This window comes from Hemiscyllium ocellatum, chromosome 9 (assembly GCF_020745735.1).
Source record: "Hemiscyllium ocellatum isolate sHemOce1 chromosome 9, sHemOce1.pat.X.cur, whole genome shotgun sequence".
NCBI lineage: Eukaryota > Metazoa > Chordata > Chondrichthyes > Orectolobiformes > Hemiscylliidae > Hemiscyllium > Hemiscyllium ocellatum.
In genome coordinates this window covers 87,665,380-87,692,344 of record NC_083409.1, presented here as the reverse complement: position 1 = coordinate 87,692,344, position 26,965 = coordinate 87,665,380, and the positions used below count along the sequence as shown (strand labels likewise).

Sequence of the window (26,965 nt, the reverse complement as noted above, 5' to 3'; positions counted from 1 at the left end):
TGAGATTTTGTAAAACTCACACTTCTGCCCATCCAGACATAAAGTTGGCCTGCAGCTACCTTGGTTCACTTCATTCCAGTGACATTTTGGATAGAAAGTGAGTCATAAGAAGAAGAAAATCACATGGCAAAGAGGAAGATACATGGAGCAGAGTGACTTGATAGCTCTCCCAAGAGCTGGCACATGGTGTAAATGACCTTTTGTAGTGTCTCATGCTATGATTCCATGACAACAAAAAGAACCATTTTACATATTATTTTTATGATCCTACCACTTTGCAGAGTAAGCATCATGCTTTTTGTATGGAACAGATTCAGTAGATAACAGAATGTGTCACTCCAAACTAGATATGTTCAAAGTCTGCCTTACTGTCCTGACTCTCAAGTAGAGGCATTCACTTCTCATTTGTATTCATTTATTTGTTATATACAAAAAGATTAAGAAACTACTGGTGTTAAAAGGCTGGTAATGTTGTAAAAAAATTTCAAAATTCTGAACTACTGCCTAATTGGTCATCCGAACTTAATGGCTTGCAAATGAAGGGATTAACAGGTGAAATTAGCATTGCACAGTAAGATTAGCAAATAAGCAAGGTACCAGTTAAAATTAGCATTATGCAAAATAATTATCTTCTTCAAATTAAAGCCAAAGTGTACATCCTCGATCTTTCATTTTAACTCTCTGATGTTCCAATGATTCGTTTGTCATTGTTATCAAATGATGAATCTAAACACTGCAACATAGTAAGATATTTCTCATTATATATGAATCATGTATGTTTGATCGATAACGGTAAAAGATTTTTAAAATTTACTTACTGGGCTGTATCTACTGAAGCCGTTGAACATTTCTAGAAGATGGGCCGTGCACTTGTGGATGCTGATGGAAAAACACCACTGCAGTCCTAAAGATACACACTTTACAAATGGGCTCAGCAGAAATTTTTAAAGTATTTTCAAAAAGAATGAGATGAAATGAGCCAGTTTAGCCCAATTTAAATGCTAGTCTTTAAATTTCATATCTGAAACAAGTAATTTAATAGTGAGTCTGGCTCTTGGATCACCTAAAGAACTATAGACCACGAATACACACAACTCAAAAGCAGTGTCAAGAAAAAAGACTAATGGTGAGGTATGCCCTCTATAAATCCAGCTTTAGTGATTTATTTCAGTGACTAATTTGCGAAATGTTCCTAGTAAGCAATAGTTTTGCAATCTCACAATTTTCCCCAAAACTGAGCTTGTTTAGGTTTGTCTAGGGATGCCAAACACACAAAAATGCAAAAGAACTGCGGATCCTGAAAAACTGAAACAAAAACAGAAATTTCTGGAAAATCTCAGCAGATCTGACAGCATCTGTGGAGAGAAATGAGAGTTGATGCTTCAGGTCCAGTGATCCTTCTTCAGAACACCCACGCTTACTCAACAAACCAGTGATGTTAATATGCCCATAGAGGTGTATGTGAGTTGGATTGTCCCAATATTGCGCTGTTCACAGCTTAGCCCACCCAGACTTTACCCCACCCCACCAAGCAAACAGTATGCTTGAATAGATTTATGGAACTCAAAATTGCCATTGAAACTCAAAATAAATACTTGAAGCACTAATGATTTAATGTGAAATTGTGCATGGGATGGATTTTTTCCTACTAAACAGGACTTATTTCTGCAATTGCATGAAGTGAAGGTATTAAATTAGAAATACAAGGCAACGTCTGGATTGTTAAGTTTTTTTTGTATTGATACTCTTTAAGCAACGATACTCAGTGGTTCAAATAATGAGTCAAATTACAGTGCAACCAAGTCCTACAAGACATTAACTAGAGAATGCCGTTTCAGTACTTCATTGACAAGTAATAATACAAAAATATTAAATATATATTCTTTCCCTTCATATAGGCTAGTGTTGTATGTTGGTGGAAAATACTGAAAAGATAATATTTTTTGATTCTGGTGTTTCAGTTATCACTGTCCACGTGATGAAAATATTCCAAGTCAGTTGAAATAATTGCTGACTGTAGAAACAATTTGTGTTATTTGAAACCTCTGAGTATACAAGTGTTCTTTCACTGATTTAACACTGAGATTCGTTTCTTTTCCGCTGGTACAAACTAATTCGTTTTCTTCCCCCTTTTTTAAAAAAAATGTTTCTGCCCCATTTTCTTCACAGGTCCAAGTGTCCCCAGTTGCCCAAACAACTCAAGTTAGTTTAATTGTCCTGTGTCTTTTCTGCATTTTTTCTGTATATTTCCTCTTGCTCTGCCATGAAGGTCATTTTTGCACAAAGAACCTAATCTCAGTTCCAATATGACTAATTGAGCAGTGTCCCCTTTGGTTATCTACACAGCCTCAATTTCTGTGGTATATGTGTGTATTCCAAAGTTATCATATTCGTAATTAATTTTAAAAAGCAAACACTTGTAGTTTTCTCCAACCTCTGATTCACAAAATGAATTGCTAAACAATTTGATAGGCACACTAGCAGACAAACTCTCATCCTCAAAGGACTGAAATGCTGAATTTCTACTTTTGAAGGTCTTTCAGCACCTCAAGTACCCTCAAGTACTAAAAATGTTTTAATTTATAATGCAAATACAAATGCAATGGATTTATACTCCTCAGCAATTTAAAGCCCTTTTTACCATTTTCCATATGCAGCATTTTAATAGCCAAGAAAAGAAATTTCAGCTTGATAAAACTGAATTTTTGCTCAGACATAGTGTTCTTAAGACGATTGAAATAAGATTTATTTTAGAAATTTAAAGTGGATTAATTTCTATTGCAGTCTCTAAATCGTGTATGCCAATGTTATAAATATCATAGATACGAAGAAAAAGCACCAAAATGTCCATAGGGGTTTTACACTATTCTGTTTCTTATCAAACATAAAGTTGGAAAGCGAGGGTATTGCACATTTTGAATTGCAATATTAAAAGCAGTTAGTCTTTTGAGTATCTCCATATTTTCTGAAGGCAGAGAATTGAAGTTATGAAACACAAAGTTGTGAGTCAAACTTTACAAATTCTAATCAATGCAATAAATGCTTTGCAGAATGTTTGCAATGTTGGTGTACATTGGCTGAAGAGTTGTGAAATATGCTCAGTGGTGGACTTCAAATATATTTGTAGAACAGCTAAAATCTAAACAGTACACTGTTATGGTGCGGTGGCAGTGACCCTATCTCTGAGCCCGGAAGCCCAATTCAAATCCTACATGCGTCAGAGATGTGTAAAAGCATCTCTGAACAGGTTGATTACGAAATATCGAAATAAAATCTAATCAGTTTGAAATTTCCATCTGTCTCAGTGTAGAGTGCACTTAATTATTCCGCAATTTGGAATTTAGCTGCATTTTCTGCCATCAATATATTTCCTAAAATAGCTGCTCAAGGTATTTGTTCAATTGTATAACCAAGGATCTAGAATACTTGACATTTCTACTAGATACAGACGATGAAGTCTATGCCAAAATACTGGTGCAGTGATTATATTCTGCCACTAGATGGCACTTGTTATTTATATTAGAATTTTGTTTTTATTAATTTCACATTTGTTCACTCACTTATCACAGAATCACTGTTCAATCATTGCACCATTATTTAGTTCACCTTCATCTTCAAATTCTCCCATTGGATGTCTAAAATCTAATAAATGATCTAATACAGGACTCATATTAATAATATTGTATAAATGCCCACAGGGATTTTCACACCAATTTCAACCAGATGAACCACTTACTTGCACCTCTTATGCTAATGCAGGATCAAATTTCAGTTCAGGGCCTTTTACTATGTATCAGAATTGATACTGAGAATTTTAACCGCAATTACATCCTACCATTTAATAGTTAAATATTAGAATTTAAAATTATATTCTGAAGATGTATTTTTGTTATGTGAAATCATAACATTTCTAATACCTTTTCTGTTGAATAAGTTGTCCAGTGTTATGATTGATATTACAACAGGCTAATCATATCATGGAACACAGGATAGACATCAAGATGTAGAACAACATTATTGTGCCAATTATTTTTGAAGATCATGTTTATGAAGCAAAGAAAAATTCAATCTGGATATCTGAATAGGAACCAAGCTTCCCAACCGTAGATCTTAACAGGAATAAAAGTGCTCTGTTCCCAAGGGTAGCTGATCTGAATTCCATTATGTATTTTTTTTTTCATTTTGGTGGAGATTTCATTAGATGTTTGTTTGTAACCCTGTTCTAATGAATTGCCAGCTATTTAGAAATGAAGAATTACCTTTGAAGTATTTGGTAACCTGTACATATCTCTGATAATTTAGTGTCTGATTTTGCATATTGGCATCAGTCAGGCTGTAACCATGAGCTTGGCTCAGCACTGTACAATATTATGTAATATTGTAGAAGTGCTGGATCCAGACTTTGGTGCAGCACTAAGTGAAATCCCCTCATGGAAAGTGGAAATGTCATGCCTGTTCTGGGAATCGAGCCTATGTATGTTAATATTAGTACATGGATTTGTGCTGATATCAGAATTCTGAGTCCAGGATTACCAAGTCATTTTGAATGTTAAATTGTATGTGGATGCAACTTTTAGAATGGCAGGCACCACTCTTTTATTGAATGACGAATTAATGAAACTATTCAAAGAAATGCAGTGTAGTTTAAATCTGACTTTACAGTTAAATTACAGAAGTCTTATGGCATAGAAGAAGGTCTTTTGGCCCGTCATACCTGCAACAGCTCTTCAAACGAGCGTCCCTACCCAGTACCAATCTCCTTCTTTTTCCCATATGCATTCACATTATTTTTATTCAAAGATTAAAGTTTGATGACTGGTGAGTCTTCATTACTGTAGTTTCACAATTTTCTTTGACTCCTATGTGCAGATAGAATTATTGACTTGGTCTTGGAAGGAACCTGAGGATGCTTAAAACAAAAGGATGCATTTACTGCCATACTTGTTACTTAAAAAACTTACACACCTAAAATTATCACAGGTAATAAAGCATGAATGCCCACAGCTGACTTCAAACTCACGTAGAGTTTTGATCTCTATGATCAAAGGTGGAACTCTGTCACCAAGCATTCCTTAACACGGATTCAAAATCTCCATTTGCAGTGATAGTGTAAAGCTGCTCCAAGAGCCAGTTCAATTAAATAATTCCCAAGTAGACAACTAAAAATTAAAAATATTAAAATGAAATCAATTTTAAACTTTATTACTTAGAACAAAATGGAAATTGACACAGGCATTGTGAAGAAGATAGAAGCTGAAAAACCATTGAAAGAAATCTTTCTGAACAAAGACGTTCTAAAATTCAAGTCATTAACATGATGGCAATATTCAACAACCCTCTGCAAATATTTTATTTTCAAGGCCAGATCTGTTGTACAGTGATGTTATGCTGGGAAGACAGTCAAAGTGAAGAATTATTCTGAACTGCTGCATATTTTTATTTTCTTCCCAAACAGTAGCAAAAACAACAAGATTGTATTGAAATTATTGTTTTCCATTTTAAGTAAAATATAAGTTCCACTTTACCAAATGCTATGTAGAAGTATAAACAGAATATGAGCTTTATAGAGGTAGTAATAATTCTAGTGTGCCTATTAATTACAATAATGATGGAAAAATGTGAATGCATGAAGCAGAAAAAATATATACTTGTTCTCCCTCGCTCCCTCAATGACTTGAGTGATTAATATTTTTGGAAAAAGAGAAAGAGTAAGAAACCTTTGGGGTATTCTTGCAAGATAGATTATTCTGTTTACATTTTAAAACAGAAACATGACTATGGATTGATTATCAACTCAGTCTGTGTAGATGAGAAAAAGGGACTGCTGCAATTTTAACAACCTTTACTATGTTTATCATTCAAATCTGCCTTTGTCATCACTTTTCTGTATGTAACCGCATATGGGCCGCTTAGAAACTGTGTGCTATGTGATCAGTGACTGTTGCATCTGAGCATGTTCAGTAGAGAACAATTTCAACCATACAGTTATATTTTTAAAAATCCACAAATATTGGCGCATGTTATATTGTAATTCCAGTGTTTTTTGGTAATATCACACATAACCTTTTCACATGCATAATGCATATGTGCTTTTAACACTTATTTCATTTTATTTTTTTCACAAAAACGTTGTCATGTTCTGTATTTAAATATCTCACTGACTTTATGGCTCTTATTTGATTAGGCATGAGGGACCATCCACCAATCCCCATCACTGATCTTGCTGACAACATTGAAAGATTGAAGGCCAATGATAATTTGAAATTCTCACAGGAATATGAGGTAGGTTGAGAATCAAAATAATAATAGTGTATCCTGAACATCATGCTAACTTTCTTTTTGCATTGAGCATATTTGTGTCCTTTAAAGTGCTGGAAATTATCCTGTAATAAGAAATGAAAAGTTTATTTCTTTGTATCTGTTGTCTATATCAAGAGTTCCCAAGTCAGATGCACTGCAGAATTTCCTCTAATTATTTTGATCAAATGCCTCAAAACTCCAATTGCAAGAAAATAAATCTCAGCAACTGCTAGAAATCTAAAATATTATATATGTGCAACCCAAAATAAAAATCCTGTGAATGTGCTTCTTATTTTTTCCATTGACAAGTATTCATTTCAATAGTTTTGTTTGAATCATTTTAATGCAGTAGTTCTATTAACATAAGCAGAGGGTACCTGATTTCTTTGTGTCATTCTCATGAAATATAACTCAATAGCACTACAATTTGCATTGATTCATGGTAGAACTTGCTACTGATTTGAAATGGAGCAATCTGTCTGTAGAACTGAATGGTGATTAATTAAACAAAACCAAAATATTGAGGAAACTGAAAAATCTCAATTGAAAACAAAACATGCTGGAAATACTCAGCAGGTCAGGTACCATCTGTGGTGAGAAAAAGTTAATGTTTCAGACGATATTAATGAAAAGTCATTTATGTGAATCATTAAGTCTGTTGCTCTCCATAGATGCTGCCTGACCTACTGGACATTTCCAGTGTTTTTGCTTTTATTCTAAAAATTAATTAAAATTGTCTGAAGTTCCCAATACATTGAGAACCAAAAAAAAAGAATAGAACTGTTTTGGATCTGTTGCTATTTGTAGAATTTTAGACATTGTAAGTTGTATTTACAAGTTTAATACCTTTCTATTTGTGCATTTGTAGTGCAATGTGTAACAATTTTAAAATATGAACATTAATTTTTTTTCAACCAATAGGATTTAATAATTGTTTTACTGTCTGTTAGAAGACTGAAGGAGGGCATAATTTAATGTAGAATTATTTAACATCAATTACAGATTAGTTGTTGAGTTTTTATAATCAATTCTCTGAACTGTACACCATGCTATACGAGGTAAATGATTGCATTCTATTGACAGAATAGGTACTTAGTTTTAATTTCACAGGCTTCGTACTGATTCAAAGTATGGTTAAAAGCTTGACCAAAGAAATTTATTTTCAGGAATGCGAAGTGGAGAGCCTTAGAAAAGCAATTCTGGTTTTGACCTATATCCCATGAAACGTGAGGTAAAATAAATTGGTGGTTTGTTAGAGGTGTTGGTTGGTAGAAGACCAAGTTCTACAAGTGCCATAGTCCTGGAAAAGATTGTAGACACAGGAATGAGCAAGATTATGGAAGGTTTAGAACATAAGAATGTGTATTTTAAACTGAAACATTGGTGAATTAATGAAAGAAGTAATTCAAATCTCGCATCAACATATGCACAAAATCTACTGCAACTTTTTCCGACACTACTTAAATTATGGAATATTAAGTGAGAAACACAAATAAAAACTCATTTGGCTAGTAGACTAATGGAATAAATTTCAAGTATTCACTTTGGTAAAACCTCAAAATCTGGTGAAATAAAAGATTTCTTCCCCAGTTATGACATGAGTCATGACAAAATACCGTTGAGCATTTAATGAAGAATTGACACAGTGTGACAGAAGAAGCATCCAACATAAATGCTTAGAGTTTTTTTAAATATCTTGGTTTATAGAATTATATGCCAAACCATATGTGCAAAATTCAAACTCTAATCCAAAGTTGGTGCTAAATCAAAGAAGGAAAACCTGTTTTGGATGAAAGTTGTGTGTTTTGAAGGAAGATGGAGAGGCTGAAGAAAGAGTTCCTAATTAGAACTAGTCAGAGATAAAAAAATAGAAATTGCTGAAAAGCTCAGCAGGTGTGGCGGCATCTATGGAGAGAAATCAGAGTTAATGTTTCAGATCAAGTCACCCTTGAAGGTTACACAACCCAAAATGTTAACTGATTTCTCTCCACAGGTGCTGCCAGACCTGCTGAGCTTTTCCATCAACTTCTGTTTTTGTCCTAGACAGCTGAAGGCTGCTAGTTGTGAAGTTACAAATGGGGTGCACAAGAGGCCATGTTTAGAGGAATTCAAAGCAGTACATTTGTAGAGATTACAGAAAAAAAGGAGAAGCAAGACCATGTCAAGCTTTCAGCACAAGCTTGAGAATCTTTAATCAGATGCTTCTGGGGACTAACAGCCAGTTTAGATCAGTAAGGGCATGGATAATGCACAGAACCTGGCACAGAATAGGTCATGGCAACATTTTGAATGAGCTGATGTTTACAAAGTGTGAAACCACAAGGGCAGTATTAGATCATATAGATGAAGTTAACTTTCTTACTCTCTGCACAGATGCAGCCAAATCTGTTGAGTATTTCCAACATTTTGTTTTGTTTTAATTTAAGATTGCCAGTAATTAGCAGTAGGTTTCAGGCCTAAAGATGAGAAAGGATGAGTTTCAAGAACAAATGAGCTGAGAAAGTTACAATGTGGAGCCTTGTTACAAAGGTGGAAATAGAATGTTTTGGTGCTTGAAGATGTGGTTGGAAGTTCAGTTCAGGACCAAATAGTCTGTCTTCAAATAACCTGTCTCAAACAAAATCATTGACAGAGAGACAAATTGAAATAACAGCAATCTAAAGAGGCAGTAGATTGAAGAGCTTTGCAGAAATCATGTCTTATCGAAGATCTGAATTGGATAATCAACTTCACAATACAAGAGATTGTGGAAGGGTAGAGAGAGTTGATGAATAGGTAGAGGTGAACAACTATAGTGATAGTTTTGCTCAGCAATTTAATGAAGGTGATGTAGGTCCCAGGATAGAATCCTGGGCATCAGAATGTGAACAGAAGACATTGCTGAAGAGATTCTGATTAAGAATAGAAGCTAGTGGTCAATTTAATTAAGCTGACAATAGAGGAGAATTGTAACAGAAGCATGTTATGTTGACCATGACAGGACTGCTCAGAAGTAAAATCTTAAAAGTGCGCCATAGTCACAGTTGCATACTATATTATTTGTGACCTTTATTAAGATTGTTTCTGTGCTGTGGCAGGAACTGCTTGTTGAATGAAATCTTTTATGTATATATCAGCAGGTAAAAAACATCTAGTTTAATGCCTCATTCAATGAAAACATCTCCAACAATTCAAGCTTCACAACACTCAAATGTCAACCTGGATTATGTGTTTATACTTTTAACATAGGGTTTGAGCCAGAAACCTTCTGACTCTGAGGTTAAGGTGTTATGACAGAGCCAAGGTTGACACCTGAATGCCTTATCCCTCTGGGATGCAGCAGCACATCATTTCTTCGTCTTTTGCACAGAACAGTAAAGCTAAACATTTCAAAGCCATCTCATATGTTCACATGTTTATCCCTGTTTAGAAAGAGAAAAGAAACAAAGTGCTCTCGCAGCATCCATGAGGTAGCAAGAAAGTCAGATTTTGATTGCAAGTTTGATTAGAAGGAAAATGGAAAGACCAGTACAGGTGAAAAAGAACCATGTTCAGGAAAGAAAATGGAATGACGCACAGTTCTTGAAAAAAATAAGAGATGATTAAATAGAAAGGGTATTATAAGCATGAGACAATAGAAATTGCGATTAGAAAAAACAAAGAAGTAAAATATATAGAATGTATGTGAATAGTTAAAAGGAAAGAGGATGACAGATGAAAAAACTAGTGAAGAACACCAGACTCCAATGACCCAGAAGCCAGGCAGAAATAAAAGCATATTAACATATTAGCACTTCGATTCTTCACCCCACTGTGATGTCTCTGACTTTGGCCACCTCCCATTGTTCAACACAAGCTCACTTCGCAACTCTATCTTTCTTATACGAACTCTGCAACTAATTTTTAGACCATAGACTAAGATTTTGGAGCAAAATTAGGTCATTCGACCCATCAGGTCTGCTCAGCAATGTGATCAAGGAGAAAGTGAGGACTGCAGATGCTGGAGATCAGAGTTGAAGAGTGTGGTGCTGGAAAAGCCGATCAGGCAGCATCAAGGAGCAGGAGAATCGACGTTTCGGGCATAAGCCCTTCATCAGGAATGTGGTGGCCTAGGATCTTAGAAACATGTTTGCCACATTCTATCTATGCCTCTCATTACTCTGCAAGTTTCAAAGAGATCTTCCTCATCCTTGTGAATTGCAGAGTGAACCACATGAACTATATCTGCTTGGGTTTCCTCTGGATGTTCCACTTTCCTCCGAAAATCCAAAGATGTGCAGGTTAGGTGGATTGACCGTGCTAATTTCCAATAGTGTCCAGGGATGTGCAGGCGAGGGGGATTAGCCATGGGAAATGCAGGTTACGGGGATAAGGTAGGAGTTGGGTCTGGGTGAGCATCTCTTCAGAGGGTTGGTGTGGACTTGATGGGCTGAATGGTCTGCTTCCACACTGTAGGGATTCTATGAATTTATAATTCTACTCTGGATCCCCTCCAAGGCCAGCACATCTTTTCTTGGATAGAGATTCCAAAAACTACTCACAATATTCCAAGTGCAGTCTGACCAGATTCTTATATAGCTTCACCAGTACATCGCTGCTGTTGTATTGTAGCTCTCTCGGAAGGAAAACTATCATTGTCACTGCTGGTTTGTACCTTGTCAATGGTGGACCAGCTTTGGGGAGTCAGGATGTGAAATACTGGCTGAAGTATTCCTCGCCTCTGACCTGCTTTTGTACTCACTGTGTTTATGTGGAAATCCAGTTGAGTTTCTGGTCAGTGGTAATCCCAAAAATATTGGTAGTGGGGAATTCCGTGATGATAACACCATTAACTATCAAGGAGTGGTGATTAGATTGTCTCAAATTGGAGACGGTCATTGCCTGGCATTTGTATGGCACAAATGTTACTTGCCATTTGTCAGACCAAGCGTGGATATTGTCTAGATCTTGTTGTATTTGAATATGGACGGCTTCAGTAAGTGAAGAATCACGAATAGTGCTGAACATGGTACAATCATCAGCAAACATCTCCACTTCTGATTTTATAGTGGAGGGCAGGTCATAGATGAAGCAGCTGAAGATAATTTGGCCTGGGATACTATCGTGAGGAAATCCTGCAGTGATATCTTGTAGGTGAAATGACTGATCTCCAACAACCACAACCATCTTCCCATGTGCCAGATATGACTCGAACCATTAGAGAGTTTGTCCCATGATACCCATTGATTTATGAGAGCACCTTGATGCAACACTCAGTTGAATACAGCCTTGTTGTTAACGGCTGTTACTCTCACCTCACTGTGTTTGAAAAACTTCTCAGAACTGCTTTACAAATGATAACAAAGCTTTTGTTTTGGTCTCAGGATACTAGAGCCCTTAGCAGTTAGGTGTGCACAACCTATGTGATAGGAACAATAAGTATACTAAGGGACAGTGAGGTTTGCAAATACTGGAGATCAGAGTTCAGAGTGTGTTGCTGGAAAAGCACAGCAGGTCAGGCAGCATCCATGGAGCAGGGAAATTGATGGTTTGGGCCAGAGCCCTTAGTCAGAAAAGTATACTAAGCTGACTTACTCAGGATCAGGGTGTCAATAAGTTTGGAATGTGGAATTTTGGAGAATGGAATAACAATAGCACAGAGACTTGTAATGAACAAAGAAGCCATGCAGTTGAGAGTGATATAGAAGAGAAGATTGACTAATAAACAGAACACTTGGAATCAGGATAATCAGTTATTTTTAGGTTGGCAAATTGAAACTAACCGTGATGCCTTGAACAGTGTGGGGCCTCAACTATTTATGATCTCCGGATTAGACTGGATGAAGCGACAGATTGAATTGTAGCCATGTTTGGTGTTGATAAAAATAATAGGTAGGAAAGCAGACTGTGAGGAGGAAACAAAATATTTGTAAAAGAATATAAGTAGGTTAAATATGTGGGCCAAAATTGGCAGAACATGAGAAGGTGTGAATTTGTTCATTTTGGTAAAAAGAAAAGCAGCATATTATTTGATTATAATAAGTTAAGAGAGACTGCAGAATCCTGCAGTACAGTGAGATCCACATCCCAGAGGTGAAAGAAGTGGCTGTAGAGATAGTGGATACTTTGGTGATTCTTTTCCAAAATTCTGTAAATTCTGGCATGATTCCTGCAGATTGGAAATTTGCAAAAGTAACCCCACCATTCAAGAAAGGAAGAAGAAAGAAAGTTAGGAAATATACATGTGTTAGCTTGACTTCAACAGTAGGAAAACAGTTAGAATCCAAACTAGACTTTTAGAATATAATGCTAGGATCTGGCAAATCAACATGGATTTATAAAATGGAAATCATGTTAAAAGCTTTTTTGGAGTTATTAGGAGTAGGATTGATAAGGGAAAAAATGAGGACTGCAGATGCTGGAGATGAGAGCTGAAAATGTGTTGCTGGAAAAGTGCAGCAGGTCAGGCAGCATCCAATTCCTGAAGAAGGGCTCATGCCCAAAACATCGATTCTCCTGCTCCTTGGATGCTGCCTGACCTGCTGCGGTTTTCCAGCAACACATTTTCAGCTAGGATTGATAAGGGGAATGGCGGGGGTAGGTGGACGCAGGTGGTGTTACATTTCAATTTCTAAAAGGCTGACAATAATATCCACGGAGGAAATGGGTGAGCAAAACTGAAACACACAGATTGAGAATCAGTTAACAGACAGAGTAGAAATAAAATGGATCAATGGTTCATAACCAGACTGTTGAAATTCCTGATGAAGGGCTTATGCTCGAAACGTCGAATTCGCTATTCCTGAGATGCTGCCTGGCCTGCTGTGCTTTGACCAGCAACACATTTTCAGCTGTGATCTCCAGCATCTGCAGACCTCATTTTTTACTTGTTGAAATACCAATCCCAGCTCCGATTTATCAATTCCAAAAACCGGTTTGTATCTTAAAGAAAGGCTGAGCAACTTATTGAAAATTCAATAACTTTATTAGTTCAAATCTAAATTACAAAGCAATCTAATTGGTCTATGCTCTAAACCCTAAAACATTTGTTTTGAGCTCCATTTACACAAAAGACCAACAACAAACAAATACAGTTAAAGGATGAATGAAAATAACAGAACTTGCCAGATTATTTAAGTTGTTTTCATGATGATTTGTTCAACAGGCATAGATGAAACTTTTTTTGTCGATCTCCTGAGGGTGTCAATTCAGTATACTCAGATAAAGGCAGTAATACTTATAATTTAATTTTCTATTCTCTGAACTTCCACGGGCAAGTAAAGCAGGTTAGGCAGGAACTTTCAAATTTTCATGCTGTATTATCGACAGCCAGATTCCTTCTCTGCAGAAACACAGTCCAAAAACCATTTGAAATGCTGAGCACTCCCTGACAGATTGATTGTCTCCTCCATGTGGTCCCAGCTGCAATTCAACATTTGCCATCTGTTTGAGCATAAGGACTTATCTAGACTTGCTGGAACAGGTACTGACCTTGTTAATGGCAAATTCTGTTTTCTATTTAAACATAATGCTTTTCCCTGGTAACAAAACATCTGCAGAATCGTTTGATCACAACCAGCATGCAACTAACTTCCAAGCTTAGTCTCATGACTAAACAAAAGCTTGTTGGGCTGTTTTCCTTTCAACACAAGTTGTTACCTACTGTGCAAAAGTCATCTTTAGGTCACAGTTCCCAGTTCATAGCACCAAACCAAAACTGATAAAAGAATAAATAAAAATAATGAAAGTTCAATGTGGCTGAAATAATTTAGAAATGTGAAGTTATCATATTTTGTAACAAAAATAAATCAAGTATATTTCTTAAATGGTGAGAGATTGATAAATGTTTGGAATCCAGTTCAAGCAGTTAAGAAAAGAAGTGCTATTTGGCCTTTATTGCAAAAGAGTTTGATTACAAGTGTAAAAAAACTCTTGTTGAAATTGCATAGAGCCTGGATGAGGCGACATCTAGTTTCCTTATCTGAAGGAGAAATGTACTTGCCAGAGAAGGAATGCAATGGAGGTTCATCATCCTGGTCCCTGGGATACTGGGGTTTTCCTGTGAGGAAATATTGAGGAGCATATTGTCTTGAGTTTAGAAGAATAAGTGATCTAATTGAAACATGCAAAATTATTACTGGTTAGATGCAGAAATGATGTTCCACTCCTAGTGGAGAGTCCAGAACCGGAAGACATGGTTTTTTGAATAATTGAGGATTGAGAATAGCAATTGTTTTCACTTAGTGGGGTGACTGTTTGGAAATCTCTACTACAGAGGGTTGTGGATGCTCAGACATGGAGTATATTGAAGATAGAGATCAATGCATTTCTAGATATTAAATATATCAAAGCAATTAAGGATATTATGGGGAAATGGTGATGAAATAGATCAGCCATGATATATTTAAATGGCAGAGAAGGCTCCAGAGGTGCGCAGCTAATACTAGAACACAATTCTTAAGTACAACTACTTGGATGTGGTCAGTCTTTGCTGTATCCAGTGTTTTCACCTGTTCATTTCTATGAAGTGAAGTGATTTAAATTTGCTGAAAGCCTCCGTCTGTGATACTGGGGATCTCAAGACGAGACAGAATTACACCATTCTTTGCATTTCTGGCTTAAGATGGTTACGCAGGCTTCAATCTAGTCTTTTGCAATAATATGCTGGGCTTAATCATTTGGCATCTCTTCTGTCAGTTCTGCCTGATGCTGCTCCTTGCATGATGTCCTCACTCTTCATTGAACCAAGGCATATAGAGTCATAGAGCTGTACAGCATGGAAACAGACCTGTCGGTCCAACTCATCCATCCAACCAGTCTATCCATCCAGATATCCTAAATTAATCTAGTCCCATTAGCCTATATTGCTCCAAATCCTTGCTATTCATATACCTATCTAGATGCCTTTTAAATCTTGTGATTGTACCAGTCGCCACCACTTCCACTGGCAACTCATTCCATACACGTACTACCCTCTGCGTGAAAAAGTTGTCCTTTAGCTCCCTTTTAAATCTTTCCCCTCTCACTTCAAACGTATGCCCTCTAGTTTTGGACTCCCCCACCCTGGGGAAAAGACCCATCCATGCCTCTTATGATTTTATAAACACCTATAAGGTCATCCTTCAGCCTCTGACGCTCCTGGAAAAAAGACTCCAGCCTATTCAGCCTCTTCTTATAGCTTAAAGCTTTCAATCCTGGCAACAACCTTGGAAAGCTTTTCTGACCCTTTCAAGTTTCCCACAGCAGGGAATCCAGAATTACACGCAGTATTCCAAAAGTGGCCTGACTAATGTCTTGTACAGCTGCAACATGATCTCCCAACTCAATGCACTGACCTAAAAAAGGCAAGCATACCAAACACCTCCTTCACTATCCTGTCTACCTAAGACTCCATTTTCAAGGAACTGTGAACCAGCATTCCAAGGTCTCTTTGTTCAGCAACTCTCCCCGATTTGCCTTTCCAAACTGCACCAGTTCACATATATCTAGATTAGAGTCCATCTGCCACTCCTCATCCCATCAACCCATCTGATCAAACTTCAGTTGTACTCTGAGGTAACCTTCTTCGCTGTCCACTACACCTCCAAGCTTGGTGTCAACTGCAAACTTACTAACTCTACTTCTTATGTAAATGATGAAAGCAGTGGCCCAGTACCTATCCTTGTGGCACACTGCTAGTCACAGGCCTCCAGTCAGGAAAGCAATCCTCCATCACCACCTTCTATACTCTATCTTTGTTGACTAAATTAATTATTAGTTTTCAATTCCTTAGGTTAATCACTTCACTCAGGAACTTCCCATTGCAATGCATTTAAGTATTTCTATTGCTTCCTATGAGTGGATTCTTTGTATCTCTTTTAGCGTAAGTAACAAACCAGGTTGATTTGAAGCTGGAGTGTAGTTTATTGTGACATTGATCACCTGAGAATAATTGTATACCTGTCACTTCGATTATAAGAGAATTGCAGATGTTGTATTGATATATGTTTGACAGGTGACTTTATTTGACATTCATTGAATTTTCTTTCCTCGCTGTCAGATTTTCAAATTATTTCTAAATTTAGTTTTAAATTTAACTATTAAAAGCCAACTGAGAGATACTCATAGTCTGGGCTATCACTTCATATGATGTCAAAAAAACAGCTGAAGATACGATACTGGAAAAGGCTATGGGCCCCAGCTATAATGTGGCAGTAGGACCGAAGACTTCTGTTCTAGACTTAGCATCTGTTAGACATCTGTTCTAATGCAGTTACATTGCTAGCTTCTATCCAACAATGTGGACAATTGCCTAGCTTTTTCTGCCAACAAAACGAAGGATAAATCAAACCTGGTCAATCACTACACCATAATTGCATCTTTGAACATCAGCAATGTGATGGATCATAATCATTGTAATGAAGAAGCATTGCTCATCGAACCCTGCAAATTTGGAGAAGAAAGCTGGACTCCAGAAGTGAAAATGACTGCACTAGACATGAAAGCAGCAATTAACTGAGTCTGACTTCAAAGAACCCGAGAAAAACTGAGTCAGTGGTAATCATGGGGAAAGATGGGATTGCAGTTGTTGCAGGTCAATCACCTTAAACCCAAGACATCACTGCAGGAGTTCCACAGCGTAGTTTCCTGAACCCAACCACTTTCAGCTTTTTCAACAATGGCCTTCCTTCCATCAACAGGTCAGAAATGGAATTTGTATAAAGCTCTGCACAAATCATGATTACTCAGATACTGAAGCAGTTTGTGCCTGTATGCAACAAGACCTAGACAGCATTCCAGCCTTGACAAGAAAAGTGGCAAGCAACATTTGTGCCACATAATGCCAGGCAATGTCCATCTCCAGTTAGACAGAATCTAACAATTACCCCTTGATATTCAATGTCATTACCATTGCTGAATACCAACTATCATATCCTCGAGGTTACCATTGATGAAAAGTTGAACTGAATCAGCCATACACATGCTGTGGTTGTAAAAGCAGGTTAGAGACAAATGCCTCATTTCCAGCCTTTGTAAAGCCTGTCCACCATGTGTAAGATGCAAGTCAGGAATATGATAGAATATTATTGAATATATCTTCACTACTCTTGGATAAGTATAGCTCCAGCAACACCATCCAGGACAAAACAACCTTTTTCATTGATATCCTAACCATAAACTTAAACACTCATTCTCTTCACCAACAATATAAAGTGAGAACAATGTGATTCGTCTTTAAGATCGCAACACATGGCTCCTTCAATAGCACCTTCCAAACCATGCAACCTCTACCACAATGAAGGACAGATGCATGGGGTCACCACCATCTATAGGTTCCTCCGCAAGCCACATATCACCTTGACTTGAGATTAATCCTGGAAATGCCTGTCTAAACAGTACTGTTGGTGTACCTACTCCTCACCCCTATTGTAATTTAATATTTTGGATTGTGAACTAAAAATTGAGTAAGACTACTGTTTTAAACTTAAGAAACTGTGGAAGAATACGTTATTGTTTCCAAATAAACATTTTACTAGAAGTCATTGTGAGTTGCCTTATTCAAGCAGTGGGACAGAGTGCAAACATGTCTCCTCCAAGAGTGTATGCTCAGGGCAGTTTTGCCCAGAGATAGACTTTTGTGTGGTTTTTCAATCAGGAGTATCTGTGTGTGTTCAGGAGTACACAGCAGAGTAGCAATTTCTTGACTGGCTCTTGGGCAAGTGGCTCGGGGTTTGTGTTTGGACAGAAACACCCAGCCTGTGAAGGAGAAAGCACCTAAATCTCTCTTTCTGTCCTGTGTGGAGAAGTAACAGAGAATCTTCAGATGGTCATTCCCGTGTATCACCTTACTGTAAATAGCTCTCTCTGCAACCACCTTTGCTGGAAGTAAAAGGCGGAAAACCACCATCAGAGACGCTGAAAGGGCAACTCTTCAATCAGTAAATGTAAGATTGAGAACTGGAGTATCCAGAATCTTATATCCTCATCACAAAGGGTCAAAAAGAACCAAAAAGATCCAAAAGAAAACAACTCATCACCTATAATCTAGAACTGGTGCCAGAACTGTATTTCACAAAATTTCTTGTTCCTTCCTCATCTCTAATATTTTCATCTTATCTCTTCATCTGTCTGTTTGTGTCATAATTTTAAAATGCGTGGAGTTTAAGTTGTAGAGGTGTACGTTAGCAATTCATAATTCCTTCTTGCCATTGATTAAAAACTGTTTGAATTCAATAAATTTGTCATCAGTGATAAAAAGCATGTTTGTGTATTCTGAGCTGTGATACCATCGGATGCAGTACTTCACGAAATCAGTTCTCAGCTACTCCATCCAAGGAATTTAGTGACGGGCAATAAATGTTGGCCTATCCAATAATGCCGATCACATGAATATATTTTTAAAAATATCTATATTGCTGCTTATGCCAGGTGCAATTCACATTGAAATTCAGCAGCGGCACGACTTGGTTTGTATCTTTTACAGAACGTTAAGTAGCTGTTACAAACGTATGGATTGTCATCACTAACATTTGCTTATGAATTTACATATTAATGTATCTGATGGGTATTTCATGGTTTATGACATAGTTTAATCAAGTAGCTGTTTTACTCCCTTCAAATTGACAAACATAAAGACGTATGATGTATAAAATAAGCTGGAATACAACATTGAGAGTTTTCTATTCACCCTCAAGCTTGTTCCTTATTATAGGGATATTGTTTGAATTTGGATAGCTAGGCAGTAAGTGTAGAAAACTGGCATCCACTCTTTATGCACTGGACAACTTTTTCCAACAAAGATATTGATTGCATATCATGTATGTCCAAGCAACAAACCTTCTTTAAGCCTGCTGCTGAATATCTGACCAGAAGCAAGTCCCAGGTTTATAATCTCCACCTGGATACAATAAATACATAATCCCTGAACACATTGTTTGGAAAATATCAATAAAATTAATAGTAGGGTGAGTATGTTAGATTATGGTTTGTAGTGAGTAATGGTCTATTTACAGGACATTATCTAGTCAAAAATGTATAAAGAATTATAGGCTGAGACTCGTTTTGTCAAAATGTGAAGAATTATGCTGGAAGATTAATGAGTAGCTAATCAAGATGGTGCCGAGTGAGATTTGGCTCTTGAAGGAATAAACAATTTGCTCTGTTGCATTTGTACAATATGACATGTTTTTCAATTTTTGTTTGTGGCAGATGAAAGAAAGTTGTTTTATCTATATAAAGCTGTGTTTGACTTGACCATTTACCTGATCAAAAAGTGAAAATGCTTCATTCATCAAGGCCATCGGTCAATTTTAAATGTGCCAGTCAATATTTTAATTCATGTTTAAGTTAATTAAGTATATTACACAATTGATGTGATTTGAATTTTATCATCATAATGATAGATGCTATTGGCTTGTTTGTGCGAGAGCTGTTATGGCTAGTGAGGGACTGTAATTTAACTTTATTCATTTTGGTAAGATGGGGTTGAGTTCCATTTGTGACAGTGAAATAACAAAGGAAAGAGCCCATAACATTCATGCAATATTAATCAAATAAAAAGGAAACTATACAAATTATTGTTGTAAATAAAATCAGAAAAGACAGCAACAAAATGACGTAGCTGCTGAAAATCTGAAATGAAAACTGAAAATGCTGCCAGCCGGAGAGCTGTTTACATTTCAGGTTAACAATCTGTAATCAGAGATGTTCAGATTGACTGAAAATATTAAAACTGTTTTATTTTCTTCACGGAGACTGCATAGTGAGTGTGGTATTTTCAACATTTTTGGATTTTCATAAAGTGTGAAGAGTCCATTTTTACTTTGACTGTGCCTTCATTGAAGGAATGGATGGTGGATCTCAGCATAAGACCCTATTGCAATTCTTGTTGGCAGTTGCTTGCACCTGAATCCTTATGAATTCTAGTTTTTTTCCTGTTATTCTCTGTGTCACCTTTTATTTAATTTTCTTCTTTCTTTTATTCACATTTAGTCAATTGATCCTGGTCAACAGTTCACATGGGAGAATTCCAACATGGAAGTGAACAAACCGAAAAACCGCTATGCCAATGTTATTGCATATGACCATTCAAGGGTTATCCTCACCTCTGTCGATGGCAAGTATAGCTGCAGATCTCTGACTTATTAAGACGATATCTAATTTAAAATTGATTGCTATAAAGTATTTGAATAAATTATGAGGCTAATTTATTTTGTAAACACTAGAACTGCTTGATGTCCAGGTATATAGAACAGTAAATTGTCATAAGCAGAAGCAGAAATTCATCAGAAGGGCTGGTGGAATGCTGACCATTATATCTAAAAGGCTAGAATATAAGAATGCAAAAAGAATGCTTCATCTGTATAAAACCAATGATTAAACCATATTTGGTGTTATGGACACAATGTCACAGTTGGAATTGTTGCCTTGAAGGGTGTACAATATAGATTTCCTAAATAGTTGTGGATTTAGAAAGCTCTTTCAAAGGAGCCTTGGTGAATTTATGCAATGTATTTTGTAGATAGGACATACCTGCCACTGTGCATCAATGCTGGAGGGGGGGAATGTTTGTGATTGTGATCACAATCTAGCAGGCTGCTTTGTGGTGGATGGTATAAAGCTTCATGAGTGTTGTTGGAGATACACTCATCCAGAAAAGTGGAAAGGATTCCATTACACTCCTGATTTGTGCCTTGTAGATAGTTGACAAGCTTCCGGGAGTCCAGAGTTAAGTTGCTGGATTCCGAACTTCTGATCTGCTATAGTACACACAATATTTATATAGGTAGTCCAGTTCAGTTTTTGGTCAGTGGTAACCCCAAGGTGTTGATATAGGGATTTAGTGATGGTACTGCCATTGAATGTTAAAGGATGATAGTTAGATGCTCTCTCATCGGGCATGTCCATTGCCTCCAACTTGAGCGGCATGAATATTTCTTGTCACTTGTTGTCCCAAGCCTAGGTTTTGTCCAAATTTTGCTGCATTCGAACATGACTTCTTCATTATCTGAGGAACCTCTAAAAATGGTGAACATTGTATACAATCATCAGCGAACATCAATACTTATGAACTTATGATGGAGGGAAGATCATTTAGGAAAAAGAAAGGTGCGTTCACTACAATGGGGTTATACTATTGGCATGGAGAAAGTGCGGACTGCAGATGTTGGAGATCAGAGCTGAAAATGCTCTTCCTGAAGAAGGGCTCATGCCCGAAACGTTGATTCTCCTGCTCCTTGGATGCTGCCTGACCTGCTGCACTTTCCCAGCAACACGTTTTCAGCTTATACTATTGGCATCTCAATAGCCAGAGGGAGCTAAAGGAACTCATATATAGGCAGATCTTGGAAGATCATGGAAAGAGGTCAAAACACTAAGGATGTTGTCATGGATGATTTTATCTTCCCTAATTTTGACTGGGACTTCCTTAGTGCCAGGAGCTTATGTGGGACAGAATTTGTTGGGAGGGCTTCTTGAAACTAGCAGACAGTCCAATGAGGGAAGGGACGATACTGTAACTTGTACTGGGAAATGAGTCTGTCCAAGTCATCAAAGATTCACTGAGGAAGCACTTTTAGAACAATGAAACATATGGAATTATGTTTTAAGATATTTATAGAAAAGGATAAAATTAGTCCTCGGATGAAAGTGCTAAATTAGTGGAAGGATAATTACAACAGTATAAGGCAGAAACTGAAGAAAACTGAAAAAAGGGGACCTGAGATAACTTTGGCAAATAGGGTTAAGGAGAATCCAAAGGGTTTTTACAAATATATTAAGGGTAAAAGAGTAACTAGGGAGAGAATAGGGGTCTCTCAACGATCAGCAACGTGACCTTTGTGTGAAGCTACAGGAGACGGGGAGATGCTAAATGAGTATTTTGCATCAGTGCTTACTGTGGAAAAGGACATGAAAGACATAGGATGCAGGGAAATAGATGGTGACATCTTGAAAAATGTCCATATTACAGAGGAGCAAGTGCTGGATGTCTTGAAATGCATAGAGGTGGATAAATCCCCAGGACCTGATCAAGTATACCCTAGAACTTTGTGGGAAGCTAGGGAAATGAATGCTAGACCCCTTGCTGAGATATTTGTATCATGGAGTGAGGTGCCAGAAGACTGGATGTTTGCTAACTTGGCACCAAATTTAAGAAAGGCGATAAGGACAAGCCAGGGAACTACAGACCAATGAGCCTGACATCGGTGGTGGGCAAGTTGTTAGAGGGAACCCTGCGGGACTGGAAATACATGTATTTGGAAAGGCAGGGACTGATTAGAGATAGTCAACATGGCTTTGTGCATGGGAAATCATGACTCACAAACTTGATTGAGTGTTTTGAAATGTAACAAAGAGCACTGATGAGGGCAGAGCAGTGGATGTGGTCTATATGGACTTCAGTAAGGTTCCCCATGAGAGACTGATTAGCAAGATTAGATCTCATGGAATACAAGGAGAACCAGCCATTTGAATACAGAACTGGATCAAAGATAGAAGACAGAGGGTGGTGGTGGAGGATTGTTTTTCAGACTGGAGGCATGTGACCAGTGGAGTGCCACAAGGTTCAGTGCTGGGTCCACAACTTTTCGACATTTATATAAATGATTTGGATGTGAACGTGGGAGGTATAGTTAGTAAGTTTGCAGATGACACCAAAATTGGAGGTGTAGTGCAGAGCAAAGAAGATTACCGCAGAATACAACACAATCTTGATCAGATGAGCCAATGGACTGAGGAGTGCAGATGGAGTTTAATTTAGCTAAATGCGAGGTGCTGCATTTTGGGAAAGCAAATATTAGCAGGACATACACTTAATGCTAAGGTCCAAGGGAGTGTTGCTGAACAAAGAGAACTTGGAGTGCAGGTTTTACAGCTCCTTGAAAGTGGAGTCACAGGCAGATAGGATAATGAAGAAGGCATTTGGTATGATTTTCTTTATTGGTCAGCAAATTGAGTATAGGAGTTGGGAGGTCATGTTGCAGCTTTACAGGACATTGGTTAGGCCACTTTTAGAATATTGCATGCAATTCTGGTCTCCTTCCCATTGGAAGAATGTTGTGAAACTTGAAAGGGTTCAGAAAATATTTACAAGGATATTGCCAGAGTTGGAGGATTTGAGCTATAGGGTGAGGTTGAATAGGCTGGGGCTGTTTTCCCTGGAGCGTTGGAGGCTGAGGAGTGACCTTATAGAGGTTTACAAAATCATGAAGGGCATGGATAGGATAAATAGCGAAGTCTTTTCCCTGGGGTGGGCGAGTCAAGAACTAGAGGGCATAAGTTTAGGGTGAGAGGGGAAAGATACAAAAGAGACCTAAGGGGCAATTATTTTCCTGCAGAGCATCGTGTGTGTATGGTATGAGCTGTCAGAGGAAGTGGTGAAGACTGGTACCATTGCAACATTTAAAAGGCATTTGGATGGGTATATGTATAGGAAGGGTTTGGGGAGATATGGGCCGGGTGCTGGCAAATGGGACTAGATTAGGTTGGGATATCTGTTTGCCATAGACATGTTGGACTGAAGGATCTGTTTCCATGCTGTACATCTCTGTGACTCTAAATTGGATTGGGGACGTCTGTTGAAGGTAAATCTAGACTTGACTTGTGGGTGTCTTTTAAAGATTTGTTCAGATTTCCGGACCAGCATGTTCCTGTAAGGATGAAAATGAAGAATAACAAGATTCAGGAACTCTGGATGACAAGAGATATTGAAAGTTTAGTAAAAGAAAAAAAGGACACATTTGTAAAGTTTACAAAACTGAAATGAGAAAAGGCCCTTAGGAAAAAAAGGAAGCAGATAAAACTTAAATAAAGAATTAGGAAGGCTAAAAGCAGCCATTAAATGTCCTTGCCAAACTGGATTAAGGAGAATTCCCAAGGTATTTTATACATGTATTCAAAACAACAGGGTAACGAGGGAAAGGCTTAGTCCACTCAAGGGAATTAATACACAGAAGCAGAGGAAATAGGTGACCACTTCACATTGCTAATCACTAAGGACAAAGTCATTGATGATGGTAAGATTGGAGAGGGGGATGTTGATATTTTAGGGCATGTCATTTTTAAGAGGGAGGCGATGTGGAATATCTTGAAAAATATTAGCGAAGTTAAGTCCCCAAGGCCTGATTGGATCTATTCCCAGGATACTGAAAAGGCAAAGAAGGAGATTGCTGGGCATTGACATCGAGACTGGTGTCCTGCCATCAAGTCACGTTTTAATTACACATAAAGTGTTCTTGACTTTAGAACTGCCTCATTTAGAGTCAGGTACCAGAGTGTCAGTATCTCTGACACTCACCTTTTTTATATTTAGTAGACAAGCAGGAGACTGGAAGAACACAGCAAGCCAGGCAGCATCAAGAGGTGAAGAAGTCAGCATTTTGGATATAACTCTTCTTCACTGCCACACCCTTTTTGCATGTCAGCCAGAGCTCCCTGATTGCTCCAAATTAGCAGCCCCAATTAGGAAATTTATATTCTATGAGGTCCAGCTGTTGACCTCATTACAATCACTACACAAGCGCATAGCTGCCTGAAAATGTAAGACAGTTGATAAGATGGTAAAGAAGGCATACAGCGTGCTTCCCTTCTGTCAGGGTACTCTTCACAATGTAGTCTCTTACATTGGTGAGACCAAACACAGACTGAATACTACCTTGTGGAACACCTCTCTTCTGTCGGTAGGAATGATCCTGACCTTGCAGTTGCTTTCTATTTCAATAAACCACCTTTCTCGCAGGCTAACATTTCTGTCCTGGGCCTTCTGCAGTGTTCCAATGAAGCACAGCACATGCTCAAGAAAGAACATCTCATTATCCACTTATGCACTTTATGCTGTGTCCTGACACCTCACACTTAGTCAGATTAAACTGTAACTGCCATTCTCAGCTCAATTTTCTAACTCATCTGTATCTCCCCTCACAATTACAGCCTCGAGGTTTTAATATTAAATATTCCATTTCAGTCTTGAGGTCTTAATATTGAATTCCATATGGCATCAGTTCTCCATTTTTTAAATTCTCTCTCTCCCCACAGTCTTATCTTGTTTGCTTGATAACTTTGCTGTCAGGAGAGAGAACTCATTTTCTCCATTTCACAGCTCAAATTACACCCATTTTACATTTCTTTTTCCCTTTCGCCACCATTATCAGTCCTTTGTCTTTTGCACTGTGCATCTACACCGTGTGTCCTTCACCCCATTTCTACCACTGTCAGAAATTTAAAGAAACATTTTCCAACATTCTTCAATTCTGAAGTAGACTCATACTGTACTCAAAACATTTCAACTCTCCACAAATACAGTAAGACTCTCCACAAACGCTGCCAGACTTGCTAAGTTTCTCCTGCATTCTCTCTGTTTGTTTTAAATTTGCAGCATCCATAGTATTTTGCTATTATTTGTTACCATTTAGGATGAAGCAGCTCACTTGACTTACATCCTTTCTACCTTCAACCCAACTCCTTTGACCATGAATGCACAGTGGCAGCAATGTGCAAGATGACAGCAGTAACTCACAGAGCCTTCTCTGAAAGGATCTTCTAAACAAAGAAAAACTACTACCTAGAGCTACAAGGGCAGCAAATACGTGGGAAGCGAAAACCTGCAAGTGTTCTTCCAAGTCATCTTCCTGTCTTAAAACCATATCATCATTCTACCATTGTCACTGGGTCGAACTCCTGGAACTCCCTTCGTAACAGTGCTGTGGGCATCCACACCTCAAGGGCTGGAGCAGTTCAAGACAATATCTCACTACCTTCTCCAGGCCAGTTAGGGATGTTGGCCAAGCCAGTGATGCCCAAATCTATGAATGTCTTAAAAAGAAAGTGAAGCTAAGTAGCTTAGTATTTTGGACCTGTGTAGTTGGAAAGATAATGTGCAAACTTTTTCCTGAAACAGTTTTAGCAGGTCACAGAATTGAAGGTTAATTTCCAGGACACTGCTGCAAACAACCCAGCAAAATATGTCACAGGATATGAGCAACATTATATATTTTTGTTCTTTGAATATCTTAATTTATTGGTCTTAAAAATGCTGGAATGAAAAGGGTTCACTGAACTGTCCATTTATATATGCAGCAAGACCTGTGCAAAATTTGAGCTTGGATTGATAATGCAAATGACATTTGTAGGACAGTGAGAATTACAATTTGTTCCCATTCCAATATGCGTGTATAAACAATGTAACTGAGAAATGAGCTAGTGGCAGAATCTCAGTGTGGAGTGGTTCTTTGTAGCTTGTAATGTGTTTAAAAATCCCAGAAATAGATCTGACCAGAGGTGATAACTCTTAATCATGTCTGTAGTTATCTCACGCCTTAATTTATGAACACAACAATTATAACATTAATGAAATGCCATACTACATTTTAACAATAGTGTAATCGATTGTGTATTATAGTTTGATGTTCCTGTTCCTTTTATTGACTCTTTCATGGGATATGAATGTCACTGGCTGGACAACCATTTATTATCCAACCCTGATTGTCCTTGAAAAGGTAGTCGTGAGCTATTTTCTTAAACTGCTGCTGTTTTTGTCGTGTATGAACACTCTCGTTACTGTTAACTAGCAAGTTCCAGGAAAATTGAAGAAACAATCATAGTGCTCTAAATCAGAATGATGTGTGGTTTGGAAGGGAACTTGCCATTGGTGGTGTTCTCATGCTTCTGCTGCCTTTGTCCTTTGAAGTGGTAGAGGCCATAGATTTAGTAGGTTCTTGTCACAGGAGGCTTG

General features: G+C 37.7%; 1 protein-coding gene across 8 annotated transcripts in view; it reads left to right on the top strand.

Moving 5' to 3' along the window:
- Positions 1-26,965, top strand: part of ptprfa (protein tyrosine phosphatase receptor type Fa) — a 462,130-nt gene that overhangs the window by 371,093 nt on the left and 64,072 nt on the right. For 4 of the 8 annotated variants that reach the window (XM_060830548.1, XM_060830547.1, XM_060830546.1 and 1 more), the window contains 3 exons: positions 2,170-2,202; positions 6,185-6,282; positions 20,230-20,353. In XM_060830548.1, coding sequence (XP_060686531.1) covers positions 2,170-2,202; positions 6,185-6,282; positions 20,230-20,353 — 255 coding nt within the window. The remainder of the gene's footprint in view (positions 1-2,169; positions 2,203-6,184; positions 6,283-20,229; positions 20,354-26,965) is intronic. The other 4 variants (XM_060830552.1, XM_060830551.1, XM_060830550.1 and 1 more) reach the window with 1 other exon arrangement.